The 9,620-nt window shown below is 29.6% G+C and overlaps 1 protein-coding gene across 2 annotated transcripts; it reads right to left on the reverse strand.

The window, feature by feature from the left end:
- Window positions 1-1,258: 1,258 nt before the first annotated feature.
- LOC112596197 (protein O-linked-mannose beta-1,2-N-acetylglucosaminyltransferase 1-like) lies at window positions 1,259-8,391 on the reverse strand. 2 transcript variants are annotated; one of them, XM_025341689.1, is made up of 13 exons: window positions 8,159-8,391; window positions 7,748-8,081; window positions 7,459-7,677; window positions 6,715-6,888; window positions 6,103-6,466; window positions 5,819-6,033; window positions 5,646-5,716; window positions 5,191-5,505; window positions 4,809-5,040; window positions 4,209-4,474; window positions 3,733-4,051; window positions 3,245-3,417; window positions 1,259-1,438 (listed from the first exon to the last, which is right to left on the reverse strand). In XM_025341689.1, exons 2-13 carry the CDS (start codon window positions 7,832-7,834, stop codon window positions 1,351-1,353), a joined length of 2,523 nt encoding a protein of 840 aa, XP_025197474.1. In that variant the 5' UTR covers window positions 7,835-8,081; window positions 8,159-8,391; the 3' UTR covers window positions 1,259-1,350. The 2 variants fall into 2 exon arrangements, with proteins under 2 accessions (XP_025197474.1, XP_025197473.1); XM_025341688.1 differs by having other exon boundaries at window positions 7,748-8,391.
- Window positions 8,392-9,620: the final 1,229 nt, after the last annotated feature.

Genomic DNA, 9,620 nt, shown 5'->3' on the forward strand with positions numbered 1-9,620 from the left:
TGTATCATGTTAACATCATAAAAATAAAAACTATTGTATAGATACTATGATAATATGTGAGTTAAATATTCTAACAATATTGGATGAGTACTCACAATATTGTAACAATATTTAAAAATGTTTTGACAAATATGTGATAATATTCTAAAATATATATTAAAATTTGTCTGGAAATATTGATATATTATTATTGTAAAACTATAATTTTGCTATCTGGTTATTAACTAGTAAATAATTAAATTTCACGATCAAGCATATGATAATGGGGCTAACACTATAGGAAAAACAAAGTGCATAAAATGATATTTGTCATGATAAATATCACAATATAATAGATATTGAACAATTTAAACAGAGGGTCACCGGAATATACAACAATATACAACCGGGTGATAATGGAATATATTTGTGTCTGTAAATGATTGGGTTGTGTTATGGAACCTATATTTTATGTAAATATAATAAAGATACATATTAAATGCACAAATGCACAGATAGTATTTTTATTACTTTGATTGTGATGAAAATATCATAAAAAAAAATTTATGATAGTAATAATAATGATAATAAAACAGTTACAAAGAATATTTATTGCTTTCAGTTTTATTAAAAATAAAAACTATACATAAATTGAGGTGGGGGGCAGTCTCTACAACTTTAATAAAAAATATTATGTAATTTTAACTTAAATAATAATATAATACAACATATTTCATTTTTAAGATATGTATAAAACAAAGTTAGGTAGCACATTAAAAATAATAAAATTAATTAATTTATCATAGCATTGTTCTTGATATAAAATAACAAATTTAATGTATTATATAGTTAATAAAATAAAAATACTTTCGGTTTAATTCTAAAGTTGAGTTTTCATGACTGGTTAATTTGTCAAGTACATTCAAAAGTATATTTTTGGCCGTTCCTATAACTTGAGCCACATCTTTGGGAAACGCACCTGTGACAAATAATACTACTATTCTTACGATATGGTAAGTATTTTCAAAATGACAAATTTTGGCAACAATACAAGTCATGAGAACTCAGCTTGAGCTAGGAAAATTAATAAAGTTAAAAATTGAAGCAGTCTCTACATTACAAATGAGGTTAAAAATACTATGAGACAGCAGTTTTCTTTTATTAGAAACTGAAAAAGATGCAAATAAAACTTAAAATAAAATTCACAAAAGTATGTTTTTACAAAATAGTAATAAATGAGATAATTAAAACTATATAATCATAAAAACATTGTAATAAATGTAATTATAAACATTTAATACACAATATGATAAAATTTAATGGTAATAACTTCATTAAAAAGTAATTTTCTTGTCCTTGGCAATTTAGAATCTATAACATATCATCTCCACCATCGTCATCTTCACCAATACCAATACTATTGTACCATAAAGCAGTCACATTTATCGGCTTGTATTTGCTATCATAAATAAAAATAATGAAATTCAAATAAATTACTAAATTGTGATACACAATAAAAGAAAAAAAAAAACACTAAAAATTTCAAACGTACTATAGCTGTAATAAAATTATAATTGAATCCTAATAACATAAGTTAAGAAATTATAATTGAGATTTTATTTGAAATGTTTGTGTCATACTTTTAAAGCAAGATAGAAATCTGGACAAAAAATATATATAAAAAATTTGTTATGAAAACATGAAAATATAAGTAATATAAAAAAAATCTATAAAAACGTCTAAATAATATGATTTGTTTACAACATTTTAAAAATTAAGATAATTTATTAATGGCCAAATTATGAAATACCTACTATTTATAATTACAAAATCGATTTTGGTTTGATATTTTGAAATATATGTTAATTATGATGTAAGACTTTTAAAGTACTATCTGGCTGTGTGTATCATTTTTATTACTATTAATTATTAAATTCAATAATCCATTTAATCATCTATCATCATAACTGTTATTAATAGTAAAATCGATACAAACTAGATTACACACTACAAAAATCTAATTTTATTTTAACTACTTTCAATGTACACAATATTATAAATTGAACAATTATGGAGGGTTTATAAAATAAAAAATTAAATTATAAAGTATATAGTTCACTGTTTTTATGGCTGCGTACGAGTTGATTCCCGGGTATCTGTTTACCTGCACCGACACCATTGAGTTGATTCCCAGGTCATTAGAAGGTACGTACGAGTTGATTCCCTATTGTTGTATATCAATTATCAATATATTGCACGAGTAAAGAGTTTATGACCGTATAAAGAGTTCGACCATCATACACAACTTGCTCTTATGTCCACTGAGACCACGCGCAAATTTACAAAAAAAAAAACCTCATTACCAGATACCAATTTATAAAAACAATGTGTTACAAATTTTTACCAAATTACTAAAGTTTTTTTATATTTTTTTACCTAGTTACTACTAAATGTCTCGCTCTCCGCCTGTTATTTCCCTCATCATTAATTTCATCTACAAAACTAGCTTCCTCATATAAATTTTAATTATGATAATAAAAAAAAAAAAAAAAATGTTACTATGTGTTTATATTTAATTATGTTATTTTCTTTTTAATTTTAATTTTGTTTTTAAGTTTCTTTATAAACATTTTTATGTATTTATGTTTCACTCATTTGTAATTGTTGTGCTGTAATGTTTAAAAGAAAAAAATAAATACTACTAAATGTTTTTAATAATAATAAATATAATATAATTCAATAAATAATTAATAAATAAAAATTGAATGATTTTCATAATGTGAAAAACAACATTTTTGAGAAACTTGTCAGCCAACCCCTCCTAAGTGGTGTTTCTTGGGTTATGCTAATAGGCTGAATATTTTACTAAATATTGAATAAAATATATAATGATCTGGGAATCAACTCGTACGTACCTCTTAATGACCCCGGAATCAACTTGTATGTACCTCTTAATGATCCGGGAATCAACTAATACATGAGAAAGGTCTAAGGAATCAACTCGCCTATTGCGGTTTTTATTTGGTTAGTTTATAAAATACATTCCACCTAGATATTTTATTAAAAATGTCATTTTATACTTTAACATTAACACAATACACATTTATAATGTACATAAAATATATACATTTTTCATTTAAATTAAATAAATACCTAACTAAGAACAATAAATAAAAATAATACCATCAAATTTACATTCATATAGATAATAACGCATTAAGCAACATTTATTTAAATAATATCTTATTTAATGTTTCGAACTTACCAAAAGTATGAATATGGGCAACTAATAATAAATAATTCAGAACCACTTTTAATATGTGCTGGAATTCCTTCTTCATCTGCATTTGTTCCATCATCTTGACTATCAGTATTAAGATATAGTCGCCACATTCCTTTGTAATGCCCTCTAATGTCTAGGTCCCATATGCCAAGACACTAAATACAAAAGCAAACATAATTATTTACAATGGAAGTCAATTTAAGTTCAGAGTATTGAAAGAGCTCAACAAAATGATAAGATAATTTTTAAGATTTAAATATTATTATTAGAAAATTATTCTAATATGTTTTTAACAAATATATATTTTTGAGCTGAGTAAACTGAAAATCTAAACTAAGCTGAATCTAAGCTTCTAGATTTTTTTACTGTAACTAATTTTGAGTACATGTAAACTTCTTTATATATTGTCTAAAAAGGTATACAATGCTTTAAATTCCATTAATAACCATTTTCAGCAATTACTTAATTACCTTTGCCAAAGGAGTCCAAGCAACATTTGCTGCATTTCTATTGCCACCAGATGGATCTTCCATTTTTATATATAATAAAAATAATTTCTTAGATTTAATTGTATTGTCATTATTTATCATTTCATCAATAACAAAAAATTCTTCATCTGATTGATAATAGTTTCGGTTTCCAGCATTCTGCACTCTTTTATTGTCAATATTTTTGTTGTCTCCATTATTCCATTGTTTTTTTCGACATGGCCATCTACTGTGATCCAACAGTTGGCCCTCTGTCATAATCCTACGTTCCATCCATCTAAGGTATGCTATTCGAGTCATCCTACATATATATAACACATAAATCTGTATTTAATATATTCATATAATATGTATTTTATAATTATTGATTTAAATGGTATGATGTGTGAGCAAGTAAATCAGTAAATATCATCATTTATAATATAAAAAGTATACTCTAATTTAAACAATAAACTGACTTGTCAATGTTTTTGAAACGAATCAAACCACCTCTATCATCATATTCTCCACCAGTTCCACCACTATGAGATCCAGCGCTTGCTCCATTTGTAACAGCATTAGGGTTATAGAATGCGTGACGGCCAAAGTATGTACGCTGAAAATATGGATTCACGTTAACGGAACGAGATGATCCAAAATGATATGTTCTGCTAACTTCTGGTACTATACATTGTCGTCCCCGTTGCACTTTGGTTGTTCGCATCCACATATCCCAATCCCAGGGCTAAAAAGAATATAGATACTCGGTAAGTTTTTAGTTGACAGCAAAGATAATAGTTTTTATGGGCCAAGTTATAAAATAATAATAATACATTTAAGTTAATGAAATATTACTACTAAACAATAAAAATTAGTTTATGATAATAGAAATAGATCTTGTAGAAATTTTCTCACAAAATAAAAATAAACAGTGATAAAAAAATAAAACTAAGAAACTTAATGATTTATAAAGTGGTATTACATAATACTAGTGATTTAAAAATATATTAAGTAAATAGTATAAATTCAAAATAAAATTGTTTGAGATTAATATATCATATTATAATCAGTTTACTAACTTTCTCTACTGTTGGCCATTCCGATTCTAGTTGGTCCTTGTACAAGGACCTTTTAAGCATCCACCCTAAGCCTGGCATCCAGTCAATACGATATAAAACGTCAGGCCGACTAGCAGTGTGTTCATATCCCTGGTCATTCCACGCAGATATACAGTACAGTGATCCAGAACCACCATCACTATCTGTTGAATCATCAGCTGCAGCCAACAATGGAAGAGTCTGACTAAAGAAGCTTAACAACACAATGATAATTTTACATTATAAGCAAGCACAAATCATTTAACTTCATATTATTGTTTAATATTAATATTAGGCTTATTTTCTTTCATCAGTTATTCATTATTTTTAATTAGGTATTTATTAAAATAATATAAACACACACCTAAAAAAGTCAACAGAAACATCTAAATCGTCTTCCAATACAATAGCATAATCAGCCTGTGGGAACAGTGAATTAAATGTGTTTGTTAAAGCTGATTTGTAATGTTGTGTAACTCGACGACGGCGTGAATTACTATTACTTGCAACACGCCCTACACCGACAGCATTAACTGAATCGCCTACAGCAGGCATATGCTGTACAGCTCTCACACCTAACAGCCGAGCTACTTCAACTGGTTCATCATAGTATCCATCTACATGAACAGTAACCATATGTCGTTGAACACCTCGAGCATTCAGCACAGATTTTATTGTCCTATTATTAAATACAATCAATACCAATCATAGAGAATACACTAAAATTAAACTTTTAGAGTAATGTTTAATAAATAGTAATATAAAATAAACATAAAATGTAAATGATTTAGTATGGACTACATAGAATAATTGTTATACCTGTAAAGATAGTCGGCTCGATTACCAGCTATTATTACCACAGGTACACGATCAATATTTGAATCAGGTATCTGCATAAAAGTAATTCAAAATATTATTAATGGCCTTGTGAGTATTTTATTTTATTGCCAGTAAAATATTTTTTTTTTCAAATAAAAATATATTATACTTACAGGTAATGGATGGAAGTCCAAAGGAGCAGGATGTATACAACTACATACATCACCATAACCCTCGATACGGCTGCAGAATCGTCGCCTTCGCGCCAGTGGTGATTCAACTATAATGTCATCATCAATGATGGAATCACTGTCCACAAAATCACCACCATCATCATTGTTATCTTCAGAAGCACCAGCTGTTATCCACGAATCGCACCACTCATCATCTACAATGTAAAATATACAAATTAAATGTTAAGTTGGTTGATTATGAAAAGTTATACATAAATACTCACTTTGATTGTTATGACTACGATTTACATCAAGTGGAACTTGAACACGCAATAAAACATCAGTGCCCCAAGAAGACAAGGCTGGTGCACTCTTACTATTGTGCTGTACAACTAAGCCTGGATTACTATTATAGCTCTCTCCATATACATGGCCACCAGCACCTCCAGAATTTCTTTCTTCTTCTGGATCATTATTATGATGTTTAGCTACCATTGCCCACATATCACGCCAACCAAGTTCAGATAGCCACAATGATCCACCTGCAGCAGATCCAGTTCCACTTCTACTAGCACTTGCACCACCTGCACCAGTATGCATTTGCATTGCACGCCTACCTTCATTGGTGAGGTGAAATGACGCTTCATCCTGATGAATACAAAAAAAATTAAATTAAATTAAATAAGTCTAATTTAATAAACACTATAATTTCCCAATTTTACTTAGATTAAAAGTACTAGCAATAATTTAATATAAATGAAAAATTTAAAAGCTTATAAGTAGCATTTTTATTTATTATTAATCAATAATCATCAACAAATTTTGGAGTTAAAATTTAATTTTTTACAAAAGGTGGAATAATGTAGATCTGATAATATCAATTAGACAATACTAACTTTAACAGCAAATATCATTATACGGCCAGAAGACACACGATGCAAAAAACTAATGAGTGGTTCATCATCCATATACGTGTCAAATACTCGTTGAGCCATTACCATACCAGTGTGTTGATTCAGGACAACTACGTGCATGCCTCTATTGTTTAATGGATCACTATCATCAATTACCTAAATAAATACATTTTTGTAAAGTTATAAAAAAATTTTAACTTACAATTTCTTTTTTTTTTCTCTTTGACTTTCACACAACATTTGTTTAGCTGTTCAGTAGAACAACTTTAAAATTAGAGTAAATTTCAAGTTAAAAACATTATCTATGTTTATATGTTGCTATTCTTCATGATATTTCAACTTCTCTTCAATAAGTAAATGAGCATTTTTAAATTAAAGTAATTTACAAATGCATACATTTCATAAAATTATTTAAATTCTCTTAAGCAAAACTTATTAATTATTTCTATAAAATATTTATTTAATGTACTATTAATATACCATTTTTGGTTAGATTATCTTGAAATATATAATATGACATTAGTACTTATTACCATTGTTTTGATTAAATATCACAAGCCAAGATAAATTTATCTCAAAATGTGAAAACCAACATTAAGTGTAAAATTTAAAATCATAACTTAAATTTAAACTTGCATAATGCATTAAACAACTTGCAGTTTTCCAAGGCTATAGTATCATATTAATGCACGGAAAATGTAGGTATGTAAATAATGTGTAAATTACCGTTGCATCGTCGACACATATCCTCACGCGGTTTTTACTAGACAACACTTCAATAGATATGTACTTTGCTGTAACACCATTTTGAAGCCATTTGGTACTGCTATTGTAACCAATACCAGCAGTGGAAGTGGCTGAATCGACATTTTGATGGTTAGCGGTGAGCAAAGTCAGTATCACATTGATCAGGACAAACAGGATGACAGAGCACACGAGTAACATCTGTAAGCATAATTGACTCTAAGTATGCTGTTCGATTAAATTATACAACAATAGTCGGGCGAATACTCACCCTGACGCGCTTCCAGCAACAACAGTTGCGACGCATGGCCGTAGCTGCCATGGTTTTTGTATAAATGCGTACGGAGAAATCGCTCATTGCTACGGTTTCATCAGACCACTGTAAAGGCGTTTTCTCTCCCGACACCGGTCTAGCTTCGCCACCATATCACTCGGAACATTAAGTACAAACAGAACGCTCGTCTGTACGTGGGCAGAGTGCTTTGTCCTTTCAAAAATATTTGGCCGCCGCGAGAGTACCTTACCTCTTATGATTTGTATCGTATTCGGTACCTACGTTTGTTTCCACCGATTCAAGCCATCGGACTGAAAACCCGAAATGGACGCTGTAACGACGGTCGACGATACGGAAAATATTATTCAAATTCCCAAACAAACCGATGACTCAGTAGCGGGTACTCACAATACGGTTGACCGCAAGACTATCAGTGACCACAGTCACCATCGTCGCCTGTGCCCGTCGGTACGCGGCGGACGAAACAGTAATGACGGAGATTACGTCATGTCCACAGGGATCGTACACACGCGGCGTTTCGAACGGTTCTCGGTTCAACGACTACAACGAAACAGCAACAACAACATAATACCTTTATGACAATAATTTCAGTCTCGTCATTCGCGCGCCGAGTGTCTGGATTGTTGATAACGTCGGATTGTAAACAACTACCTACATCATTTGTTGTCACGGCTGATAAGAGCGACGTACTCATGGGCTCGAATGGTCTACTCCCACAGATGTCGCGTCCAGTAATGCTTGCTGACGGCGAAACCGCCGAGTTTTGGACAGCCTACAACACGAACACACCAGCAACCAACAGCAGAGTTTTGTACCAGTTGGTCCAGTTGTACCCAGCGCTGAACTTTCACCTGGGCAACTGTTTTAAGTTTCCCGGGGATAGGTGCCCGGCCAAGTACCGAGAAAAAGAAATGTCACTCAAAATGAATCAACACGGGGAAATATTTCGTGTACCCATAGAATATTATTTTTATTTGAGACTCAGGTAAATATAAGCTTTTATTTATTTATTTATTTATTCTTAGAACTTTTATAGTTAAAACCTATGACCGTTCAATAATTTTATTTTAAATTTACATAGATTAATATACAATATAAGTAATATACATGCGTTAGAATAATACAGATAATATTCGACATTTATATTGGCTATCTACTAATGAGACCAATTAAGTAAACGCAAACAGGAAATTAAATTAAAATGTGATTTGATATAGTAAAAGTAATGAGATAACGAACCTAGATCTTACGATTATGGAAAAAACGTTTTTTTTTTAGTAGGCTCAGCAAGGAGAGATATTAATGGTCCAATTACAGAATTTAAATTGGCAATAAAAAAAATAGGCTTATAAGAATATTATTATGAGACAGCCGGTTAGGTATCGGTAACTTGGAAATCAATATCATATTACACCATGTTGGAGTGGATGTATAAAGTGATAATATGTATCGGAACCGTATTTTATACATTTCGTGATATTTATTAGCGATTATTTTTTCCGTTCTATTATATTATTTATTATTTTGAATCAGAAATAATGCAATTAGTAGACTACAGTAAAGTTATATGATCTTTTGCAAAAAAAAATTCGTCATGACGTGTAACAATTTAATTTTGACATTTCAAAAATTATTTTAAATAAATAGCATCATTAAAACTTGTACATTTTTTTTTTCATAAATCTGTTCATTTATACACACGAGAGTACACGTGTATTTATTTTTTAATTATGATAATGATACATGTACCTATAATAATTTTTATTTAAATATATAAAAATTAAAAACAGTTTTTATTAATTATTAATATATTTTTAAAAAGCCCCTTTTTTAATAACTGCTTGGGGCC

This window comes from Melanaphis sacchari, unplaced genomic scaffold (genome assembly GCF_002803265.2).
Source record: "Melanaphis sacchari strain LSU unplaced genomic scaffold, SCAv2.0 Contig30_pilon_pilon, whole genome shotgun sequence".
Taxonomy (NCBI): domain Eukaryota; kingdom Metazoa; phylum Arthropoda; class Insecta; order Hemiptera; family Aphididae; genus Melanaphis; species Melanaphis sacchari.